This window comes from Anopheles bellator, chromosome 2, assembly GCF_943735745.2.
Source record: "Anopheles bellator chromosome 2, idAnoBellAS_SP24_06.2, whole genome shotgun sequence".
Classification (NCBI taxonomy): domain Eukaryota; kingdom Metazoa; phylum Arthropoda; class Insecta; order Diptera; family Culicidae; genus Anopheles; species Anopheles bellator.
In genome coordinates this window covers 67,865,907-67,890,072 of record NC_071286.1, presented here as the reverse complement: position 1 = coordinate 67,890,072, position 24,166 = coordinate 67,865,907, and the positions used below count along the sequence as shown (strand labels likewise).

Sequence of the window (24,166 nt, the reverse complement as noted above, 5' to 3'; positions counted from 1 at the left end):
ACATTACAGATTAATGGCAAACTGCTGCGCCTCTGTCAAAACGTTTACGGATCGGCCCAGGCGTAAACCCGAGCGTAAATACTTTTTGCATACGCATGCTTACAAACAGAGGATAATATAAGTTTTTATTTGTTGGTATAGCAACAGAATCGAAAAAGCAGAGAAAAATATTCAGACACTAATTTCTTTTTCTTCGATTTCTATTTTCTCGGACCAAAAACACGAACGTAAACACGTTTGACATTTCGTTTTTATATTTTTGCCGCCACAGGGAGCGTAAACGGTTTGACATTACAAATTAATTTTACGACAGTTTTCACGCCTCATGTAGCACCCCAGTCAGAGTACGCTTCACATGGTCAAACGCTAAGCATCGTTTTGTGTGGTACACGGTCTTCCGCCGAGAAAGCGGTCGTCGCGCCAAACCATTTCGTCCTTCATTTGTGGTCGAATAAGGCGGCATAAGTTCATTTCGCAATTCGGTCTTTATTAACGGAAACAAAGTGCGTTCGTCGTTCCCCGAGTTTTGTTCAAAAATCGACGCGTGTGGGGACGCCATTACATCTTTCGCTCGCAGTAGGTATCGAAACGCAAATACATTGTGTCAGCAATCTCAGAATTCTACCCCGTTCGGTTGCAGCGGAAGTGGGGGCTGCTTTTGTGTCGTTGGCTGTGGCGCGTTCAGAAACGCCGGCTTATATGTTGTCAGCAGAATTTGACACCGCCATTTCTGCTTATTGTGCTCACTCCGTTGCAGCGTAACCTTTCGAGATGGCAGACGGAAGGGACCAATACGGTCGGGAGCGGATGCGTGGTGCTATAAATCCGAACCATCCACAACGTCCTCCGTTCGATGTCCGTGGAGGCCAACCACCCCCCGTTCGCGTTGGAGTGCCGCACCAAGGGCCAGCATACACGACACAAGAGGTTCACTTGGCGTGACTTTTTCCCGCTTAGATTCTAACCCTAACCTCAACTGCATGAATTGTTATCGTAGAAAAGACCATCTTGGACTCAGGGCCAAAGCGGTGGCAGCGGGCCGAGTGCCGGCCCAAGCAGCTCCGGACTGACAGCGCCATCCGAAACACCGCGAAACCCCAACGCAGGACCTTCCACGAGCCGAGAGCAACAACCGGGAGTGAGTGGGTTGCAAGGACGCACGGCCGTTCGTAACCCGATGCGGCGATCCATGGCGGATACACTAAAAACGCGTTGCCCGTCTCACGAATCAAAGCACGGCACCACAGGACAACCGTTGACTTTACAGTCGAACTATTTTAAGCTGTTAAAACGCGTGGATTGGACACTGTTCCAATACACCCTCGAGTTCGTCCCGCCATGTGGCAGCCCGCGATTGATGCAATCGCTAGTGAATGAACACAAAAAGATTCTCGGTGGCTTCGTGTTCGACGGAGCAAATCTCTTTACGGGTTGCAAACTGTCAAACGATGAGATGGTGCTCCACTCGGTGCATGATAGAACCGGCGACAGATATGAGCTTCATATCCAGCGAGTAAATGCTGTGGACATGGTGGGCGAGACCGGCATTCAGGTGTTGAATCTGATTCTTCGCCGAGCAATGAATGGGCTCAACCTGCAGCTGGTTGGTCGCAATCTGTACGATGCAGCGGCTAAAATTCCAATTCGCGACTACCACATCGAACTGTGGCCAGGCTACATTACGAGCATCCGGCAACACGAAGCGGACGTTCTAGTGTGCTGCGAGATCGCTCATAAGACGATGCGCATGGAAACGTGTTACGACATTTTGCGCGAATGCCAGCGCCACGATCGCAACTTCAAGGATGGGTTCCGAAAGGCGGTGCTCGGGTGTGTGGTGCTAACCGGTTACAACAACAAGACCTACACTATTCACGACGTAACCTTCGAAACCACCCCCGAGAGCACGTTTGACACGAAAAATGGGAAAATCTCGTTCCTTGAGTATTATCGAAACAAGTACAACATAAGAATCCGCGATGCCCACCAACCGATGCTGTTGTCGCGGGCGAAGAAGAAGGATGCACGTTCGGGAGACAGCGAGCTGATGGCGCTCGTGCCCGAGCTTTGCCAAATGACCGGGCTCACCGATTCGATGCGATCGGATTTCAAGTATGCTCCCGATGTCCTGTAATGCATCGCACAGGATTCAATGATTTTTTCATATCCCCTTCCACAGGATGATGCGGGCAATGGCTGACCATACACGTTTGAATCCTGATCGGCGCATTGAACGCTTGGAGACATTCAATCGGCGTCTGCAAACGTCTACGGACAGCCAGGATGTCTTCAAGATGTGGAAGATGCAGCTGGACAAGCGATTGGTCGAGGTGACCGGACGATTGCTTCCTCAGGAGATGATATTTTTCTCCACCGTCTCAACGTAAGTAGGCTCTGCCTCAAGCAACGCCAATTTGGTGACGTTTTTCGTGTTTTCCCGCTTCGCAGTGGTGTTCAGGCAGGCGAAAACGCCGATTGGACGTCACATTTTCGTGAGAATCCAATGTTTGCCACTGTACGGCTGAGTCGCTGGTATCTGGTGGTTCCGGGCCGCTGTCAGCGGGAGGCAAACGATTTCCTCGGCTGTATGATTAAGGCCGCGCGCGGCATGAAGTTCGAGATCAGTAACTGCGAGATAGTGCCGATGCAAGATGACAATCCCAACACGTACGTTCGCACGCTAGACTCGATCATCAACAAAGACCCGCAGATGATCATGTGCGTGGTTTCGAACAACAAGTCTGACCGCTACACGGCGATAAAGAAGAAGTGTTGCGTCGACCGGGCCATTCCGACGCAGGTGATGGTGCAGAAGACGATCACGCCGAAAACGGGCAACGTCCGGACGCTCATGTCGGTCGCCACGAAGGTGGTCATCCAGATGAACTGCAAGCTGGGCGGTGTGCCGTGGAAGGTGAAGATCCCGCTCAACGGCCTCATGACGATCGGCTTCGATGTGTGCCATGACTCGAAGGACAAAAGCAGATCCTTCGGTGCGATGGTGGCCACTCTCGATCACGACAACCGCGGCACGCCAAAGTTCTTCTCCACGGTCAGTCACCACTCGAGCGGAGAAGAAATCTCCACCTATCTGCCGCTTAACACGATCAAGGCCATCAATGAGTATCGGCGCGAGTTTGGTGAGCTTCCGAAGCGTATCATCTTCTACCGTGACGGGGTCAGCGAAGGGCAGCTCCAGTACATTATGGAGCATGAGGTGCGGTCGTTGGTGGAGAAACTCGGCCAGCTGTACAAATCGGCGGGAATAAAACAGGACGTCCTGCTGACATTCTTTATTGTCAACAAGCGCATCAATACGCGCTTTTTTGATCACCGGCTCAACCCACGGCCGGGAACCGTGGTCGACGACGTAATAACGCTTCCTCAACGGTACGTTATCGATGGCCGATAGTAATGATCAGTTAACTAAACCGTTTTTGCGCGCGACTTTCTTCACAGGACCGATTTCTACCTGGTGTCACAGTCGGTGAAGCAGGGCACGGTCTCGCCAACGGCTTACAACATCGTCTACGATTCGTCCAACCTGAAGATTGACCACCTGCAGATGCTGTCCTACAAGCAGTGCCACCTGTACTACAACTGGTCCGGCACAACGCGCGTCCCGGCCGTCTGTCAGTACGCGCACAAGCTTTCGTTCCTCGTCGGCCAGTATCTGCACCAATCGCCTAGCAATCTGTTGGAGAAGAAACTTTACTTTTTGTAGAAAGCGACCAAAAAGTAACAGAAGCCCCGTACACTACCGAACGTTCCCTTCTCGTGGGCTGCCATTTTTGTTTCTTCATTTCGTAGGACAATGGCAACAATTTACTATTTCAGAGATTACAGCAGAACTTTATCTCGAAGAACTTACGGACCGTTTCAGTTCAATGAACCGAGCACGTTGAGACGGATTCACTTTAGATTTAGTTATACCCATCAGAGTATATTTTTGCATTTTTTTTAAACTTTCAAAGAGAATGAATGAAATCAAATGAACTGCCTGAAGACGATGAATGGTGCAATAAACCATTTTTGAAAAGTACCAATGGACTATTAAAATTGATCATTACAAACGCAATTCTTTATTCTTCAACAATTTTTTTTATTGTAGCTTCCATTTCCAATATCTTTCCCCTGGTTCTACTTTTTAACAATTGGTCTAATTGGTTTGTGCCGCTCACACAGAATAGACACGCGCTAGTATAGTGTTTTTCGTTTGTATGTATATATATATAACAGTGCTGTGCACTTTGCCGGTAAGGTTCTTGGGAGGCACTACGCATAGGCTCGTCGAAATCGGATCTACTGTAAAACAAAATTTTTGAGAAAACCTATTCACTCAAAGCGGTACAAGCGATACACGCACGTCAGAGCGCTTACAAATGCAACAGAAAAACAAAAAAGCAAAACGAAGCGCATCCGATGGCTCTGTTTTTCAATCTTCTTTTAGGCTTCGTTTTTTTCTGCGGAGTTTTCCTACAAAATTCTGTTCTACAGTTTAACTAGTCAATCGGCCGAACAGACGGCCATCGCTTCCTCCTTCTCTTCCAGCAGCTCCTTGGCCGTGATGTCGAGTTTACCGCGCGAAAACTCGTCCACCGACAAGCCCTGCACGATCTTCCACTGGCGGTTCTGGATTTGCACCGGGAACGAGAACACGATATCCTTCGGCGCACCGTAGCTACCGTCGGAGATGACGCCCATCGAGACGTACTCGCCGTCGCGCGTCCCCGCGAACCAGTCGCGCATATGGTCGCTGGCTGCCTTGGCCGCCGACATGGCCGACGACATCTTACGGGCGGCGATAACGGCCGCCCCTCGCTTCTGCACCGTTTCGAGGAACTCCTGCTTCAGAAACTCGTCGTTGGCGATGGCCTCCGGAACACTCTTCGTTACGCCGCCCACCTCGACCGATGCATTTCGCGCGTCCGGCACTTGCGTTGCCGAATGATTGCCCCAGATGATGATGTTCTTCACCTTTGCGATTCCCACGCCGAGCCGTGCCGCAATCTGGGCCTGGGCACGGTTCTGGTCCAGCCGCGTCATCGCGGTAAAGTTGGCCTTCGGAATCGACGGTGCGTAGTGCGAGCAAACCAGCGCGTTCGTGTTGGCCGGATTACCAACGACCAGCACTTTAACATCCTGCCGTGGGGGACGAGACGACAAAACATGATTAGGCGAGCCCAAACACCATGCTCCGGGATTTGCGTACTTACCTTCTTGGCGTGCTTATCCAACGCTTCGCCTTGGACTTTGAAAATTTTAACGTTCGCCGACAGCAAGTCCTTACGCTCCATGCCCTGCTTGCGGGGCATTGCACCAACGAGGAACGCGGCATCGACGTCCTTAAAGGCGACGGCAGGGTCGGCGGTCGGCACAACGTCGACCAGCAGTGGCAGGGCACAGTCGGCCAGCTCCATTACCACCCCTTCCAGCACGCCCATCATCGGTGGAATGTCCAGTAAATGCAGGATCAGTGGCTGACTCGGACCGAACACATCGCCCTTCGCCACCATGTACAGCAGCGAGTAGGCAATCTGTCCGGCTGCTCCCGTCACTACCACGCGAATCGGTTCCGACTGCACGGGAAGAGATCGAGAGCGAGAGAATCAGCATTTCGAGTAAGTACACAATCCCTTTTTGTTTGCAATGTTTGTTTGTTATTTTAGCATCGTACCGCGATTGACACCATCGCGCGAGCAGTGAGAAGCGGTATAAAATTAGCGTTCTCACAACTTAATCCGCCGCGGCCTGCTGCTTGAACAACAAACAGAGCGCAATCCTGGTGAGAAGAATCACACCATTACGCAGTGTCACGCACAGCAACGCTGAGTTACATTTTGGTCGCTTTTCGTCACTTTTGCGATGCAGCAGGTCGTTTTTTGTTGTATGACGACAATAACAACACGCGCGTCGTTTGTGACCGGCTCTAAGACAGCGGTGAAAAGGTCAAACGAATGTATGTGTTACATAAAACGACTCTTTTTTCTATCTTTCGTATTCCTGCCGAGCGTACCACAGTCCAATGTGTCCTCCACTATCGGCCACGGCCTATCAGAATTATGTTCGCCTGTCGACACATTGCTTTGCTCGGTGATCTCTGCTCCCGATGGTGAGCCTGTCGTAGCATTTGTCGAAATATGACCGATAATGCGCTATCGATCGACCAACGCCAAGGTTAGCACCGGCGGCTTGCTAATCGGCTCTAACCAAGATGGACCCCCAAGCGGCCGTCTTCCCGAACGTGGTGAAACGAAGGTGACCGATTGTGATTACGCGCTCGAAACACGGATGATGGAGGCGAATTTGTGAGATGATGACGGCGCGCGCACGAAATGCCCTTTACCCACCCGGTCAGATACACGACCTTCACGCGGTTTCCGGCGGTAATATGCAAAATGGTATACGCGGTTTGGCCATATCTTTCCAATTCGAGCGAAAAACGCATAAGAAAACTTCGAAACTTTATCTCCCTTGTGAATCCCTACGGCCGTACACTTTTTGCGAATTGAACAAAGTAGGCTTCGATCGATGCTTTCACTTGTCGGTTGCGTTTCTTTCGGTTTGCTCCTTTCTCCAGCGACACGATGGTGGTCGGCGAAAAATTAGATAACCACGGTGTTTGCAAAAAAATGGGCCATACTCGACCGCCATACTCTTTTCGAGTTATCATTCTGGGGTTATCCTTTCATATCTTGTGCCGTACTCACGGTTTTCGATGGCTTACCATTTTGGAACAGGAACTGGGTGTTCAACGGAAGAAACCAACAGAACGGGAAAAAGGAAAATAATCGACCACGAAACGGGAACGGGAACAATAAAATATGTTCACTTAGTATGCAGTAAATGCTGCCAAACACCAACAACGACCCTCCGAGCAGAAGTACCGCCGCGAAACGTTTACTGAATTGCGAAGTACTTCACTCTCGAAGTTAGTGATTGCTGACTAACTGCACCGTATGTTTGGCTCTTTTCCTCCTTTACCGGCGCTCTCAGCTTGTGCTTCCAGACATTCGCGCTGTCTCCCTCTGCCGAACCCGGTTCGCTCTATGGCGCTCTCTTTCGCGCATGATGGCCGCGCACAGACACACACACTCGCGAAGATATTTGCCGGCTTCGCTCTGGTTGGGAATTTGCGGTCAGGGCAAACATTTTCTCTCAACAGAATCACCAGCACAAGAAACACTAGACATGAAAGGGGGCAAACAATGGTCGATTGTATTGAGTTAGCAACCAATTTTCAATTTATCGTTTCTTTATCACACGCTTGGGTTAGTGGAAAAGGCCTCGGAACGCTCCATTGGCATCGAGTAAAGAGAGAGAGAAAGAGAAAAACGAAGAATGAGAGTAAATTAAGACAACTTGATCCGTATATTTAATTTTTCCACCTTTTCTGCAGAAGATTTGAAGCTTATTTTTTGGGTTATTTTTAGCACACTTCGGACACACTTCGAACGGCAGAGCCAACGGAAGGAAATATGATAAGAAGTCTGTTTTTAAGAGACTCACAAATTATTCTCACTATTAAGATAATGTTTTTTAATTGTGCATTTTTTAAGTTTTGAATCGAGAAAAGCATCAGATTATCAGGACTGCCGAAAGAACTACTGTGTTTAGTAGAACTATAGTAGAAAAGCGAGACCTACAAAAATTTGCTTAGAGAATTTCTGATATACGCTACAGACAAAAGACAAAAGAGTGCCCAAAACACTCTTGCTGCTTCCAGCACGATGTTAGCTCGATTGTTTAAATAATGCATAACCTTTTGACGTTAGCCATTTTTTTCTGGATTTCTCTCAACACAACTCAACACATTTCGAACACGTCTTTTCCCCTAGTGTGAACTAAGAAATTGTTGGTACTGAAATAACAAAAAAGCAATCTTTTATCAACTACTTTAGTAATTTCCATCAAACACTGGACTCATCTTTCGAACGCTAGCAAAACGCAACATTCGACCAGTTTGATCGCATGCAAGCTTGACAAATTTCACAGGGTGATCATTTATTTGAAAATAAACCGTCGTAGGAGAATGAAATTACAACTGTTCAATTAATTCGTATGTCTGATAATTTGACAAAATTTTGTTCGGAGCAGCGACAACATGTGCGTTGTTATCACACAAAATTGAACTTACGCCGCACGATATAAATACCTGTAGTTTAATAAAATCAGTTCATTTCAGTCAATCAACTTCTGCGTAATAAAGCAACTGCCATCAGCGGTTAGCAACCATTTACTTTGATTGGCTGGTGTCTAAAAAAAGATGATGACATGAGCTGCATTTGATTCATAATAGAAATAACTGTATACAATAAACTGAAGCAACAAGACGGACATGACAATAGTCACCGCAGAAAATATTACACCAATATAAATCTCTCAAATATTCTGTTGCGTCAATGACACAGAAAAACAGTCCACATGAATAACTGACCAATAAAGGAAACGCGAAAGAAAATTAACAGAGATAGTTTGATACTATTTTGTGTCCACTCAGCGCTAAAACTAATGTAATAGCATGATGCACAGTTGAATACTACATTCCGCTGTGAGTTGGTGGGATTCGGAGCCAGTCGCATAATGATCACCAAGTGTGGTTATTATTTTTTCACTTTATTATTTCTTCTTGGCGCTTATCGCGCCCGTGTCTTTACTATCATAAGAGGTTTCAAGTGTATGAAGGAGTCTTCTGCTTTGCAAGACTTAGTTTTGCTTACGGGTGTTCATAATCCGGAATTTTCCTTTATTTGCACTAATTTTTGACTTTTCCTAAACATTTGCTACCTTTTTAACGTTTCTCATCTGTTTAGTTTGCATTATGGGTGCACTCGATGTGCTTCATGGTTCAAAAAATTTATGTTTATATATTGATTCTCCAATGAAATTCGTGTCAATTCCAAAGACAGAGAGTATTACTGCGTGCGATAGGAGCGATTAAGAAGAAGTAAACGTTGATGTAAATTCCTCTATGCGCGTGGAAACGCGGATTATATCCCCACTATGCTCACTATGTACAGACGACGGTGTCCTACGCTGTTGCTAATAGTGCTCAAAACTCTCTAGCTAACTGCACTCTTTAATCTTGGCCAACTTTGGCGCCTTTGATTCGTGGCTGAGCTTTCGGCTAAGAACTCACACAAGACAAACAACATGCACATAACCACACGCATGCAAACGCCGCATTCCTGTCACGTAACATGGATTTTAGTTAAACGGTTTTATCCTGAATCACAAACTCATATTTAGTACCTTGTTTTGCTTACATATACCGGCAGCAGATTTGTCCTGTGGGCTGTCTCTGGAGCTGCCGAAATAAGTTTTTTCCCCTTTTTCTATCATCAGTTCGAAGCATCGTTTGTTCTATCTACCTTAAAGTGATGAGGCTTGTCACTTGATCCGCACGAGCAAAGGGAACGAGATAACGGATTTTTGTCGTCGGAAACCGTCTCATTTTGTCAGGGGAGGAACACAATCGCGAACGCGAACTTGGAACTCTCCTGCATATTGGTCTTCAAGTTGGATGCTCAAATGGCGCTACGAAGCTGTTGGCTGTTTGTTAGGTTCATGAGTTCAGCAACGAAGCGACGGGAAACGACTCAGAGAGATCTCGAACTCGAATAAGTGCGGTAGGTGCGATAGAAATAAGGCATTGTTTTATATAAGGACATATTCTTTTGTTGACACGTTCGCTCGTGTAGGTAATGTACCGAGAGACCATAACTAATCGAATAGGGTGTGTTGTGCACGGTTCTAGAGAGTGCATGTATTGCGTTGTCGCATTTTTAACGCTTGAACGTTACATTATCTTTGTAATTTCATGAAAAGCTTATTGTTCTTTATTTTTTGACATTAGTTTCCCTCACATAAATCTATACGCTCCGTAACGCGCTTCCGTTGTCTAATCTTTCGCTTTCGAACGTGCTGATAATCTGATCGTTTATCAATCCAATGCATTCACCGCGCACACGTGCCCGGCCGCCGATCGGAAAGTTTCTACGCAAAGCGGCGCTTTTTCTGTGAAGAGTTTTCTTTTTAAAATGGTATAATGATTTTCATTATTTGCACGCGTCTTTCTGCAGCGCCTTACGATCTAGACAAATAATACATACTCACACACGCACGCACGCACGCACACACGTCTTATCATTTCGGGTATCTTCGTAACTTTATATGTAGCAGCAACGCTATCCATCAGTTCGTGTTTCACAGTTCAACATCGATAAACATCGTAACAACTTTTTGATAGGGATTTGATTTAGTTTAGTTCAGATGGAACCCTTTCTCCTTGGTCGCGGTCAGCAGGCGCTCGCGAAGGACCTGCTCGTTCGGATAGTCGGGCAGCTTGAGATAGTGGACGCAGGTGTTGACCGACGGATAGGAACCTTCGCCCGCGTCCACCTTGCGTACAACCGTTAGCCGCGGGTGCAAATTGGCCAACCCACCGGGCGGTAGGCTGCTACAACCGGTGGTGAACTGCAGGAACGCCTTTCGCTCCGAACCATTCATGCCCATTAGCACGTTGACGAACCGCAGGAAGCCAGGGCTGTGGAAAAACCAAAACCAATCATCACAAACCGATTCTCTTCGCCGCACGGTGGGATCATCAACAAGCTTACCTTTCTTTGCTGTAGCCGAGTTTTGGCTCGGTGTACGTCATAATGTCTTCCCGGGTCCACTCGGGGTTCTGTTCGCCGCACAGCATCTTGCGGATTTCATCCGGTGTAAATGCGGCCAGCTTGTTGAGGTCAAACACCTCGCAGAAGCCCCGGTGGAAGGCGGCCAGCTGCTTGGCGATGCCCTCCTGTAGGCAGAACGCTATCGTCAGGTTGCAGTACTCCTCCACGTTGCCAATCGTCACGTCGATGTTGGCACCGTTCGGAATGAGGTCAGCCGACGCGTATCCATAGTGCTTCGAGCTCGGCAGATAGGTGAAGGTGAGCGCCAGGTCCTCGAGCGCCACGCAACCCGTTTTGGTGTTGAGCTTCAGCTCGGCGATCTGTAGCAGCTTCTCCTCCGAGCTGAGCGCATCGTTCAGCTCGATGTTTTGCTTTTGCTGTACCAGTTCCTGGAGCTCTTTCAGAAACTCGTACCGGATCGGGTCAATCTCCAGCAGGTTCTCCTGCGTCAGGATACCATCATACCATGCGCCATCGCTGGCCGCCATTTTCGATTGGTACGAATCGACCAAAAGATCGCGCTCGCGATCGCCCTCCTCGGACATGAGCGACGAAGTCATTATGTCATCACAGACCAGCGCACCTCCAGCTCCGACCCACTTTCCACCCGTAACCGCAGGCCCACCGGAGGCACCGATTGTACAGCCACCAACACCAATGGCCGACGTTGCGAAGGCTCCTGCGCCACGCGCAATCAACCGACTGTGACAGAGTAGCTGCAGGAAGCTGTTTGAAAGCGGCAAATCCACCAACCGGTTGTCCTGCAGGACCTTTGCGAGAAACACTCCCAGGAACCAGAAGTAGTTGGAAACATAGTCGCAAATCTCCGCCTCCTGTGGCAGGGGTGCCGGGAAGAGGCCGGTGGAGCGGCGCACGTAGTATCCGACCGGTTTGCTGCCCTCGCCCAGATCGATCTCATCCTCGATAAGCTTCGGTGACTCGTCGTCGCACAGCCACATGCCGAGATCGCTACGCTGCAGTTCCGCCGCCACCAGTGCGTAAAACTCGAGCGTTGGCCCCAGGCCAGTTCCCTCCTCTCCGACAAACTCCACCTCGAGTACTGACTTGCGGTTGCAGTGCACCTTCATCACTTGCTGCGCCCAATCGAGCAGATTTTCGCCCCGGGGCACCTTTACCCTTTCGTGCTTCAACCGCCCGACGCGGAACTCGTGCTGATCGGCGTGCCGTGGACTGAGCCCCGGTGCACGCTGTCGCTCCAGGCTGACGTCCCGCTGTGATTGCAACCAAACGATGCTACGGGATGCCCCGAAAGCCGTGCAACCAAAGTACAGCTGGCGCGTCTCGAACGGGAACAGAAATGGGCAGCTCTGGTTGTACTCTTCGCACCACTTGGGCAAACTGCCACTGGAGAGGACGAGCGGATCCTGGATCTGCTGCTGCAGCTTGTTGGTGATTTTTTTGCTCATAAACACCTCCGGGTTCAGGTAGTTCGACTCCACGTCTGGGATTAGGTTCTTGTCGTTGTTGCTCGGTGCGACGGCCAGCGATTGGTTAATGTCACTCAACTGGGACAACAGCTGCAACACGTCCTCCACTGAACAGTGCTGCGGATTGGCGCTCGCGGGACCTTGCGCTCCAGCTGGTCCATTGCCGCCGCTACCTCCACCACCAGGAGCACCAACACCAGCAACTCCGACGATCGATGGTGTTCCCGGGATGATGGGGGAGCTCGGGGAGAGCGTCGAGCCGCGACTGCGTTGCGAAAAGAGTGAAACGATCGGCGTAGCCCTGCCTTCTTCACCGCTGCTGAAACAGTCCTCCTTTACGTGCAGCGATGACGAAGAACCAGGTGTGGTTTCGCGGTACACGATGGTGTACGTCGGTTGCCAGACCTTTCGGAATCGGTCCTGTTTCGACATCGTCGTCTGCAGCATCAGCTCCTGGACCGCTCGGAAAATGGTCCAGTCCGGGTGAGTCAGCTCTACTTCCACGTCGTTCACTCCGTTGATGTTTGGTCCTCGCAGCACTAACGCGAGCGATGGCTGAGGAAGTGGGGCCGAGTGGCTGCCACCAACACTGCTGCCGCCGGTGTTGTTGTTCTGAGTGGGATCTACGACGCTACCGGATGACGAAAACGGTGCCTCGGTTGCTTCTGATGCATCGGTGGCGCCGGTCGCAACGCTGCCACCCGCATTACTTGCACTCGGGGCCGGAATTTCAAGATCACTCGTTTGGTTGACGTTGGTGCGCCCAGGTCGTGGATCGAACGCGGGGATAAGGGCCGAAAATTGGCGCTTCAGGACAAACTCGTCGTCCCACGACTTCCGCTTACCGGCGGCCGCCAATCGGTTTTCGAGCGTCTCCTCGTCCATGAACGACAACAGATTGCGCGAAACCATGACCTGTAGCAGCGTGTTGCCCACCTCTTCGTACTCGTCCTCGTTCTCGTCGTCATCGTTTTCATCCTCGATGTCCTCGTCATCCTCCAGGTCGCCCAGCAGCGTCGGTGCTCGGCACTGCTCGAGGAAATCTTCCAACGAAACCTGCTCGCTATCGCTGGAGGTCGACGTCAGGCTCATAGTGAGCGCCGGATTCAGGGGATTCGCAGCGCCGGCGGCAGCCGCGCTGTTCGCATTGTTGTTATTAGCCCCAGCACCTCCTGAGCCACCACTGGCGGCGGCTCCCGACGAACCGTGATTGTTGTTGGACGACGAGGAACTCGACAAACTCGGATAGCTCTGGGCCGTACTGAGCAGTCCGCTGTGAAAGTTGCTCGATAGTGCCAGCTTCACCAGGCTCGTGACCGAGTTGGGACCGCGAGGGAAAAAGCTCGAATTGTTCGGTATACCACAACCGAGACCGCTTCCACCTCCGGTCCCTCCTCCGCTGCCACTGCTGCCAGTGCCACCGCTACTGATCAGTTGGTTGTTGATCGGCACCGTTTGCTGCGAGGTCGAATGCGACGAAGAGTTATTGTTGATGTTGTTGTTGGACGACGTGCCGGTGTTGCCCGTGACCGTTCCACCACCGGACGTGCGACGTCTCGCAATGGCCGCAAACGTCTCCAGCAGTCCCGGAGGTGGCGGTTGCGAATCATTGTGTAGCGTCGATGACTGCGCAGCACTGATTGCCGACTCCTGTTGATGCTGCTGGTTGTTGTGCTGCTGTTGCTGCTGATGATGGTGATGATGGTGGTGCTGATGATGGTGGTGATGATGATGATTATTACCGCCGCCAGCACTAGCACCGCTGCCACTGCTCGTCAGATTCGGCACACTCACGCTCATCGGATTGGTGGCCACCATCACCGGGACGACAACGTTCGACGACGAGGAGCCTTCGATGTTCACCTCACTCGCTTGATCGCGCGAACCGTCCGTCTCGTCGGCAGCGTGATCGTTCCCAGGAGTGCTCACGATGACGATGTTGTTCTTCATGTTGTTGGCCGCATCACGGTTTTCCAGATCCACCGAAGACTTGGCTTCGTTGAGCACCTTCTTGAACGCGTTACCCATTGTGGCGTTGTTGAACTTTACATCCGACTTGTCCGACGGTGCTTGGCTTCCTGCGGCATTCGCAGGTCCGCTGCTGCTGCTTGTGCTGGCCACGAAAATTGTGTTTCCTGTTGCCCCTGAAGAGGCTGCTGCCGTTTGCTGCACCGAAGGCAGTGCAATCTTTACCGACGACAGCAGATTCGATTGAGCGAGCAGCTCCGACGAGAGGAAGTTGTTCGTGTTGTTCCTCAGCATGTCAACGCCTTCGCGCATCTTATCCAATACGTCCAACTTGGTCTGCAGATAGGAGGACGTCGATGCTCCTTTGGTTCCGCTGGCACTCGTGCCACTACCACCGGCTGCGGCGCAGCTATTTAGATTGATCTTGTTGTTTGTTTCGTTAATGTTGTTGGTCTTGTTGTTTTCCTCCGTCGACGACGACGAAGACGAAGATGATGATGACGAAGAAGTGGAAGAGGACGACGATGATGCCATTAGTACAGGGGCACCACCACCAGCACCGCCACTTACGCCACCGATGTTGCTCACAAACTGGGGTCCCCCAGTGGGTGTCTTGGCGTCAGCACAGCCTCCATCGGACAGCGTCAGATTCTCGGTGATCGTAGCCAAATCTGACACCAGCATCGAGGTGCTACTGTTGATCTGCGATAGATCGGAAATGTTGTTGCCCCGTTCGCTAAGCGATGAGTGCACTATCACGGACACTTCCTGGTTACCGCCGGCGCTGAGGTTGTTATTGTTGCTACTCACACCCGAACCACCGCTACCACAGGTGACCACAACCGATGACGAAAGGTCGTTACTGCTACCGCCGCTGCCCACGGTGGCCAGATCGGAGCGTGCTGACGACAGCACGTTCTCCGTGATCACCTCGACCGCCTGTTTCCATGAGAGATTGTCCGCTGAAGTGGCCTGCTCGGTGGAAGCAACCGACGACCGGTTCTCAGTGGCTTCTGGCAGGCTCGGCGTAGAACTGGACTTGCGACTGGTCAGTACGTTGAGTGATTTATCGTACACTTTCTTCTTACTCCCGGAGCTACTGCCATCGACAACACTCTGATTGCCGTGGCCTACGGTCGCGGGCAACTGGTTGGCATTTCCACTCATTGCAGTGGTGGAACTGTTGTGCAGCTCAAACGATCCGCCAGCGATCATGCTACCATCGATATTGGCCAGCTTAAGATCGTACTTACCCTCGGCGCCCATGCGGTACGAATTGCGTAAACCGTGATCCCACTTCACATCGATCCATCCGTTGTGGATCTCGCCTGTGACCGTTCCTTCGCCGGATGGTGTCCCATCCTGGTCGTCCCAGTGCCAATCGACCCCGCGCACAACACGTGCTCCCTCCGTGATGAGCTTCAGCTGCGTGCGAATGTAGCGCCGCTCTTTGCGCAGTTTGGCTTCATTTTCCTTGGCGGCCGTTTTGCCCATGTCCTCACACACCGAGACCACCCGACCGTACAGCTCGAACCCGCTCAGGCTGAGGTAATGCGTCTGGCCCGATGCATTGCGCCCATTCTGGTGGATACGTATGTGACGGAACCCGTGCTGCTCATCAGCCGCACACTCGATCGGCCACGTACAGGTGCTGCCCGGTTCTGCCAGACTCTTGTCGTCGGTGTGCGTCAGCAACGTCACCCAGGTCACGCCATCTTTCGACATCTGAAACATCCAGTTGCGCAGCGCCGAACGTCCGTAGCCACGCGCGTGGCGTAACGTGTACGCCGTCGGTATGACGAACATGCCTAGGTCGACCGCAAACCATGACTTTTTGTTGTCCTTCGTGTGACAGTTTACACTGACGCTATCCCTCGATAGGATGTCCTCCAGTTTGCCGTACGGCAGTTGCTTTCCTTCGCTGCTCGTCACCGTCACCAGACCGTATTGGGCCGGGTTAACCCACTCCGACGTCAGCCCATTGGTGCCGATGAAGTAAATGATGCCATTCTCGTCAAAATCGTGCTGGTACCGAAATTGCACCGACCAGGGTGGCCGCACCTCCTTTAGCTTACGCAGATAGAGAAACGTGGAGCGTTCCATGTCGTACCATTGTTTGGCGACCATCTTCAGCAGGTACTTGTTAAGGTGGCCCACCGTGGCCAGCGGTTCCATCTTTAGATTGCGGCCCGTACGATCGAACAGCGTCTGCTCGCAGGCGGCCCGTTCCAGCCGAAAGCTCAATCGTTTGGTCAGTATCTGCAGACCATAGCTGCCGCCCGGCGAATCGTATATGTAAACGGGCAGCTTCTCGATGCTCTCCAATACGGCCACCAATTTCTGCACCAGAATGGCTGCCGTATTTTTACCACTCTTGGCGTCACCGCCGTACATGCACTTCTTAAAGATTGACAGCCGCTGCTTATGGTATTTGTTCGCCTTACTGCGGTTCACGCCCAGGTCCCAGTAGTTGCGCGACAGGACCGCTACCAGCGCCTGGACCAGGCCGGAACTGTGCATCTCGTACGCACTGATTACACCATCCTCGTTCAGCAGGCGCACGAGCTCATTGAACGCGTTGTACAGTTTCTCCTGCCAACTGATGGTCACACCACTTGGGGGCGCCGTATTGGTGCCGCTTCCCATTGTCGCTGTCGGCTGAGAGGAACGGTTGATCAAGACAGTACCCGTCTTTGGCAGGGATTGCTGCTCTTCCAGTGCGATCTCGATTTGATGTACTATCTTCGACAGCTTCGCTACCGCACCACGCGGCACGGCCTGTGCCGCCTTGAAGTACCGGTTGTAAAGCTCTCGGGCAAGATTTTTTACCTACAAACGAATTAGACGAAACCATTGCATTGTGATTATTTCATGCGCCGGGATCCTAGGCCTTCCATCTTACCTGATACTTTTGAGCTTCGACCTTGCAGCGAAGTTTCTTCTTCTTCGTGTTGATCCAGCCGGCCGCAAAGTCGGGTCCCAGGGTGGTTTCCGCGGTGAAAGCGTGCTTCGTGCCGCGGTTACTCTCGAAGATAAACCCGGCCAGCTCGTCCTGCAGGATCGTCACCTGATGCCCCTCAGAATTGTTGATATGTAGTTGGTATTCCTTTTGGCTCTGTAGCACCCAGTTTCCGACCGCTATACGCGCGAGGCTCGGCGACGACAAGATCGGTTGCGATACGCTCCCCTGCCGCACGGCAGCCCGGGCTCGCTGTAGTTTCTCCAAAAACTCCCCACGGTTCTCTGATCGGGAAGGAAGCCATGAGAAAAGGTTCGATGAGTGGCATAGAACAGTAAATTCCGTAGCTCCTTTCTGAGTAGCTCGAGTCGGTAATCAAGTTTTTCAACACTCCAGAGCACAACACACACTCCATTAACACCAACAAGAAGTGCGTCACATTTTCGCACGGGAGCGTAGAAAAATTTAGCGCACCCCCGAAGCACGGTGGTATCTCACCTTCACTGGGTGTAGTGGGGCCGAATTGTTTATCCTTGCCTAAACGATCGGAGCGGAATACACGGGATAAAGTGGATAAAGAATCAAATTTACGGGAGGAACTCTTCAAATCAAGCTGAACTCTAGTGGCAGTGGTAGCATTTCGTTGCAGCATGCGTTACTCTAGCGGTGACCGGTGTTATGCAGTGGCGTTTTGTTGTGTTTGAAAGGCACTTGTTACAGAGCGTTGAAAAACTGTATTAAACTCATTGCATGAGGCAAACCCACGATTAGTCTTGCTTTAAAAGAGGGCAGTGTCTCGCGTTAGAAACGAACACCATTCCGATTGCGAAGCACCAAACACTTACCGGAACTATCGCTTCCATTCTCGGGGCTACCGCTCGAGTACATGGTGGCCAACTTGCCATCGAGTATGTACCGGAACCATCCATTGGAGCCATTGGAGAGCTCGAGGGCAGCCGAATCGGACCATACATAGAGGCAGTCGCGACCGCGACAGATACTCCAATCGTGCCAATGGTAAGCCTTGCCGTGCAGAATCTCTTTGGCGTCTTCCAGCGGCACGGTGACGCTGGGTGATCCACCGGTCCCGCCAGAGGCGCTAGATGGTCCGCCGCTGCTCGAAGGAGGTGGTATTGCATCCAGTGCTGGCGCCGCTTTCATCGGTTCGTCGGTGGACGACTTAATCACATCGTTGCTGTCGTTGCCATCGAAGCTCGGATCCCACATCAGGGCCTGGACCTTCGAGAACACTCCGAGCCGGGCGAAGTGATCAAGAAAGTCGTTCTGCGTCTTGGACATCAGCTCTTGGATGATCGTTAGCACCACCAAATGACCGTCCTCATCGTCCTAGAGAATCGAATGGGGAAGAGGGACACATCGGTTAAGCTAATTGAGAGTCGATATGCAGGTTCACTGCCGATATGGTTACACGAAAGATTCGGATTAGGTTCGGAACGCAAAACAAATGGACACTTAGAAATGAACACACGCAGCAACAACAACATGCACACGCGCGTGGAAACAGGGGGACGAGACCAGCTTCTGGCCTCGGAAGAAGAGTTAAGCAATAACAATGAACAAAACTTCACCGATCATCGCAAAAACGGGTTGAAAGCAACTGGTCCCTTGGCTGAACCGATCTTGATCGATCGATCGAGGCTTCCGATTCGACTGTTGTTTGCCGTTGCTCCTTGATCAATTTTTGGAATTTTTGGAATCAATCCTTGATCGGAATTTAACTAAACCAAAAACGGACGGATGTGCCAATTTTGTACATTTTTCCCAGAGTTCTCATAGTGCCATTCTCTGGATGTTGTTTTTAAAAGCTTTTTTGTTGTAGATTTTTTATAAATTCCATTCAGCTGTCATTAGTAGTGAAAAGGAATACAGAGCCAGAGGGAGCGCGAGCCAAGGCAACTAGAGAAATGCGCAATGGTTATCAAAAATGCTTCTTACTAGCGAAAAAACCGGTTAAAATTGTGATGATGACCTATGACCGAAGCAGCAAGTGTGTGCACAGCTACAGATGAAGGACGGGTTTCGAGGGATTAGACACACCATTTACTCCTATTGTAATTGTCTGAAGGTGCAAGTGAAACGTTCTTTTACAGCTTTCAAATGACAGTTAATACTGTTGAACAACAGATGAGAGTTGGCAGGTTGGAATAAAAAAGCTGCTGCAGCAACGAGAGAGGAGGCAACAAAGTTTTGGTGCTCAATTTAGCATTCACATTATTCCAATGCTCCAAGAAAAGATGGAGTGTGGCCACGTGACGGGTATTAAAAGTAAAACTTATAGAATGAAGAGCAACAAAGATCATTAAAAAGGAAAACACTCCGCCATCATTACCGCTATGCTAAGATCGGACCAATTGCTTTGGGCGTGATTGCGAGGATTGGTGTTATTGTTATTGCTTTTGAGACAGGGTCCTTCTTCGTCATCTTTTTCTTCGGGGTCCGCCGCGAGGTCTCTGCTGTCTTTTGCCCTTGCCAACGGTAGTGACGGTGGTGGCGGTGGCGGTGGCCTTGGGGTCAACGGTAACAGTGGTGGCGGCGGTGGAATTATGTAGCTGCTCGAGTTTCGGCGCTGTTTCTTGCTCTGCACAAACTTGCTCAACCGTTCGGCGCAGCTCTGTTTGGTTAGGAGACTATTGCTATTACTACTACTACGCGGTACGGCGGTAAGAATCATTGAAGGGATCGCTGTCTTTAGTGCGGCCGTCGGTGGCGGCCAGCTGTAGCTAATCTGTAAGCCATAATTGAAAGGATTCCCGTTTTAGAGTGCCGTAGTAAATAGGGGACACAGAGAAAAAGAGAGCGAGAGACAGATAGAGAGAACTGGGTGCACTGATGACGGCGTAAGATTCGGCGGAAAGCCCTCCTGGGAACCCGTTGAATGAAACCGGACATGATGCGATGATTGTAATTTTAAGAATACGCTCTGAAAAACCACCAATTGCCAATTGCCTGCGAAAGATTTCGTTACGCGATCGGTGATCAAAGGTCACTTAGCGATCGGTACAGGACGCGAAACGTTACGGCCATGGTGAGGCGGATTTTTAAAATGGGGGCGATAAGAGAAAGAGAGAAAGAAAGAAAGGGAGAAATAAGATAGAGAACCCCCAGTGCCCCGAACCCAGTACCTCGTTGTCCAACACGCTTGCGATGACTTCGACTAGGAGCGTGCCTAGGCTTTGCTCATGACTTTGAAGTCCGTCCGAGGAGCATAGCTTCGAGAGAACGTCGGGCTGAACGTACTGAATCATCTTCTTGATGAGCCCTGCAAAGATGGAAGAGAGGATCGGAAATCCAGATCAATAGGTAAAGTTTACCCGTGTGGCGCAGCAGATACCTACCTAGGCTAGATCTTCGAACGCTAGCAAGCATTGTGCTTTGGAACGTGTTGCAGAATGTTGGTAGGAAAAATTTCAAATACACCGGTGCCATTTCCGGATCACCGCGTGGTTCACTTTCGCCCTCGCCTTCCACGCTGTCGCCACTCTTGACGTCCGACCGGGTGGCCGCCGTCATCCATTCGCCGGGCGACTGCAGAATCGAGGCCACCTCCCGGTGACCCTCGTCCGGTCGCTCGCGCGCCTTATCGAGGGGCGTTTTGCCATCTTCGTCCCGCAAATCCGGATTCGCACCGTGCTTGAGCAGCACCTTGGCGATGCCGGGTCGCCCGAAGCAGGCCGCATAGTGCAGTGAGGAGCTCCGCTGGCCCTTGTTCACGTCCGCACCCTTATCACACAGGAATTCTACCATCTCGAGCGTCCCGAACGCCGACGCCCAGTTGAGGAGCGTTTGGCCGACGTCGTCCATGCAATTGACATCCACGCTGCCGGACTCGATCGACTCGATCAGTGCCTCGGTGTCCTTGCTGCGAATGCAGTCAATCAACTGGCGGTGAGTGCGCTCGGCACTCGAGTCCGCCCGCTTGACGCGTGGCGCCAGTTGACCTTGCGAACCGACGACGCGTCCCAGTGCCTTGCGGCCTTCGAACAGTAGCAACAAAATTAGGTCAGCCAATCGCATACAGTCCAGCACGCACCGTTCGTCTCCCTTGAACGCCCGTTTCATCGCCTCAGGCAGGTTCGATCGCAGCAGATCGTGCGTGATCGAGGGTGAGCCTCGGCACAGGGTCGACAACAGCGATATGGTGGTGGCGATTGATTGGGTCGAGCGTCCAGCTTCCATTGCCCCCTGCGCTGACTTCGGGGTCGAAGAGGACAGTTGTGCTGTCGGAGGAGACGACGATGACTCTTGCTGTGACCCACCACCTCCGCCTCCAGTGGTCCCTGGAGAGGTGGAGTTGTTGTTGTTGTTGTTGTTGGTGGTGGTAGTGGTCGACGAAAGTTGTGGACCTCCGGCGGCGTTGCTAAGCCGATTCAACAGTTCCGCCACCAATCCGTACTCGGCCAGCGGGGCTGGGTCGACGGATTTGCGCGTGAACCGATCGGCGACGGATGCGAAACATTTAAGGGCTCCGTCCGCCACGAGCGGATCTTCGTGTTGCAGCAGCGTGCTGAGACTTTCGACGCAAGTCTGCACGTTGGCACCCTGCGGTTCCACTTTCGTGCAGAGCCGCGAAACGACTGCCATGGCCGAGTGCAGTGTGTCCTTGTGGATTTGCGAGCCACTGTCGCGGATGAACGACAGCACGCAATTTAGTCCGCCACCCTCGAAGACAGCTCCGGCCTCGCGGGTACAAATAAGTTCCAGCACCTTGATGCACTGCTCGGCCAGATCGCGACTAGTGCGGCTCTCCAGGTCGGCCACCACCAGCCGATTGCAGATGGCCTTGATGGCGCCATCGATCGCCACGATGCGCCTGGTACATTCAGACGACACGTCCAAATAGTAAGTGATGGCCCGTGCCGTTACTTCCAGCACATTCTCCGGGGCCAACTCGTCGAGGAATATTTTACACAGGGCTGGCAGGAACGTCCTCGGTGGACAGCTGCACGCACAACGCGAGGGCAAAGAAGAACGCTTGGTTAGTGAGATGGTGATGGCGGCGAGAGCCGTGGCTACTTTACCTTTCGAAGCATCTGTCCACGTTGTCCGACATGAGCAGCAGCATGCAGAGCTGTTCGAGGGCAATCAGTTGCATGTCCCGCTCGTCTCCCTGGCCCATCGAGAGCCATTCCAAAAGCGTCTCTGGATCCACGTCTCCCATCTGCAACAGACCCAACAGAGTGCGGATTAGTACGGAACCGTGCGAGCTGCAATCTAATCTCCCTCTCTCTCGGCAGATATTTATTACATTGATCGACAAACGAGTGAAGTATCAAAGCGCGTTAGTTTGGAAAAAAAGTAGCACAAATGGCGAAAACAGTCTCGGTCTCGGCACTGAACCAGATTTTCGGAGAAGTGAAAAGCGGCCCCCAAGGTTGTGTAACCAGTCGTCCCCGTTGGCTGGCTTCCATTCCGTGGCCTGCAGTAGCCGTAAGGCACAACGATGGCGCCACTGCGAGTCGCGAGGTGGCGCAGGATGGGCACATCATCGTTATTGTTTCCCTACGTGGCAATAGTGTTGTGCGGCATGTTAGCTATGCGCGGTTCCGTCGGCGCTACTCCGGCCCACTGCACACTACACACAGCGGTGGCTAGTACAAACACAAACGCGCCGAACGCACATCATGCCTCGAGGGGACACGCGTCTTGTCGCTTGGCAGGGAACAAACATAGCATAGAGAGGGTTTAGGTCAGAAACATTTAATCGATGCTGAATCGGATTATCATACTCTTTCCGCCAGGCCCTCCACCCAAAACGGATCCCCCAAACAACAAACGTCGATCGTGCCATGACAACGCCACCGGGAATGTCGTTCGAATCGGGACGACGGTCTCCCCCAGGCGTACGAAGGTCAGTCAGCGCTCCGGGCGGATGGTTTTGTCAATCAGTGGAATTTGTTTTTCGTGCGCCGAACTGAACGTTTGCGTGTTATTCAAAATGGGCAGAAGTCACACGCAAATAGATAAGCTTTCCGAACGCTTAAAAAAGGGTTGCATAAAAGGGGTTTCTTTCGATGCAGTTTGCTGAACAACACAATCGTTTCGATGTGGTGCCATAATCACGGTGTGCCCGGGTGCAGCACACCAAGCCGTTAAATAATGCACTGGCACCCCCGGACGAGGCCAAGAAGCGCAGCGCTATGCAAGGGCGGTATGGCTATGGCTGCTGAAAAATGCAGTTGAATAAGCATCAATTGTGATGTGCCTTTCGCCAACCAATTCCCTTTAACCCGATTGCGTATTCGAACGCGTGCCTCTGCAACACCTCACGGAATTGGCATCGCGAGGCAGGTACACTAGGCGAGCAATGAATATCACCTTTTAGGGATCGAAGTTTAAGAAGTTTTTTTGGCAAATAAGGCGTGAAAAAAGCTATCTAAACCCACCAAGAAGAAAGGTCCCGAACCGGATCAAACTCCGTCGTGGACGTGGACAGCCAATCATAAAATGATAAACAGGCCCCCGAGTGTGTCCGCATCCGGCGGACACGAACGAATGCGAAAAGGAAATCGGGCAGCGAAGCAGAAAATAAAATCGTCCCCATTTTATGTAACCAACCAACAACAGCTTCGAGCAGCGTCCATCAGCCAGCCTGTGGACAGCGGGCAGGAGCGGCAAGCAGACCAGCGCTAGCAGCTTTCGATCCACCATTTTCCGGCTCTCGTAAAGAACGGCCTTGAATGGTGAGGCATGCTTTTCGGTCAACCACCGCCCGCCATCACAGGCTTCCAGGCACCACAGAGCGAGGAGGTTGCAGTGGTCATAGGAGCGGTGAGTATTGCAGAAATAATAATCGTAATAAAAAACAGTATATCCCTCTTCTTTGAGTTTGATCAATAATAGGCGGTCCTTGAAGAAGCGCTGCGGCGCGCTCGCCGAGTAGTGAACCCATTACAACGAAAAAGAACACATTTTAAAAACTATGATTCTATTTGTCCATTTGCCACGATGGCGGCTCGCGGCAGTGGTAGAGCTAAGAGTAAAAGGCCAAGGAGAATCGATTTTTGGATGCAAATTAAAGGTCGGTCCGAGCGGTTTAGGTTTAACTGTCCCGCATATTTCCAGCTGCCATAAGAGCTATTGCTCAGACTTTA

The 24,166-nt window shown here is 51.4% G+C and overlaps 3 protein-coding genes across 3 annotated transcripts; 1 reads left to right on the top strand and 2 right to left on the bottom strand.

Moving 5' to 3' along the window:
* The first annotated feature begins 409 nt into the window (after positions 1 to 409).
* Positions 410 to 4,028, top strand: LOC131209358 (protein aubergine). The gene is made up of 6 exons (XM_058202411.1): positions 410 to 576; positions 758 to 927; positions 998 to 2,112; positions 2,180 to 2,383; positions 2,449 to 3,390; positions 3,460 to 4,028. Exons 2-6 carry the CDS (start codon positions 772 to 774, stop codon positions 3,722 to 3,724), a joined length of 2,682 nt encoding a protein of 893 aa, XP_058058394.1. The 5' UTR covers positions 410 to 576; positions 758 to 771; the 3' UTR covers positions 3,725 to 4,028.
* A 47-nt stretch (positions 4,029 to 4,075) lies between these two features.
* On the bottom strand, positions 4,076 to 6,896 carry LOC131209968 (malate dehydrogenase, cytoplasmic). Its single transcript, XM_058203145.1, has 3 exons — positions 6,728 to 6,896; positions 5,217 to 5,579; positions 4,076 to 5,142 (listed from the first exon to the last, which is right to left on the bottom strand). Exons 1-3 carry the CDS (start codon positions 6,728 to 6,730, stop codon positions 4,507 to 4,509), a joined length of 1,002 nt encoding a protein of 333 aa, XP_058059128.1. The 5' UTR covers positions 6,731 to 6,896; the 3' UTR covers positions 4,076 to 4,506.
* A 1,718-nt stretch (positions 6,897 to 8,614) lies between these two features.
* LOC131207923 (E3 ubiquitin-protein ligase Ufd4) lies at positions 8,615 to 22,233 on the bottom strand. The gene is made up of 14 exons (XM_058200559.1): positions 22,094 to 22,233; positions 20,411 to 22,014; positions 20,198 to 20,334; positions 17,900 to 18,401; positions 16,998 to 17,338; positions 16,800 to 16,924; positions 15,259 to 16,721; positions 13,897 to 15,171; positions 13,776 to 13,810; positions 12,838 to 13,702; positions 12,317 to 12,750; positions 11,368 to 12,244; positions 10,620 to 11,262; positions 8,615 to 10,546 (listed from the first exon to the last, which is right to left on the bottom strand). The coding sequence occupies exons 1-14, from the start codon at positions 22,231 to 22,233 to the stop codon at positions 10,264 to 10,266; spliced, it is 8,724 nt and encodes a 2,907-aa protein (XP_058056542.1). The 3' UTR covers positions 8,615 to 10,263.
* Between the last annotated feature and the right edge of the window lie 1,933 nt (positions 22,234 to 24,166).

Coding starts and splice junctions, on each gene's coding strand:
- LOC131209358 (XM_058202411.1), top strand. CDS start 772: ATGGCAGACGGAAGGGACCAATACGGTCGGGAGCGGATGCGTGGTGCT. Junction 2,384..2,448: donor TTTTTCTCCACCGTCTCAAC/GTAAGTAGGCTC, acceptor CCCGCTTCGCAG/TGGTGTTCAGGCAGGCGAAA. Junction 3,391..3,459: donor GTAATAACGCTTCCTCAACG/GTACGTTATCGA, acceptor CTTTCTTCACAG/GACCGATTTCTACCTGGTGT.
- LOC131207923 (XM_058200559.1), bottom strand. CDS start 22,233: ATGGGAGACGTGGATCCAGAGACGCTTTTGGAATGGCTCTCGATGGGC. Junction 16,722..16,799: donor ATCGCACTGGAAGAGCAGCA/ATCCCTGCCAAA, acceptor CGGCACCAATAC/GGCGCCCCCAAGTGGTGTGA. Junction 10,547..10,619: donor CTCGGCTACAGCAAAGAAAG/GTAAGCTTGTTG, acceptor GTTTTTCCACAG/CCCTGGCTTCCTGCGGTTCG.
- LOC131209968 (XM_058203145.1), bottom strand. Junction 5,143..5,216: donor TGGATAAGCACGCCAAGAAG/GTAAGTACGCAA, acceptor CCCCCACGGCAG/GATGTTAAAGTGCTGGTCGT.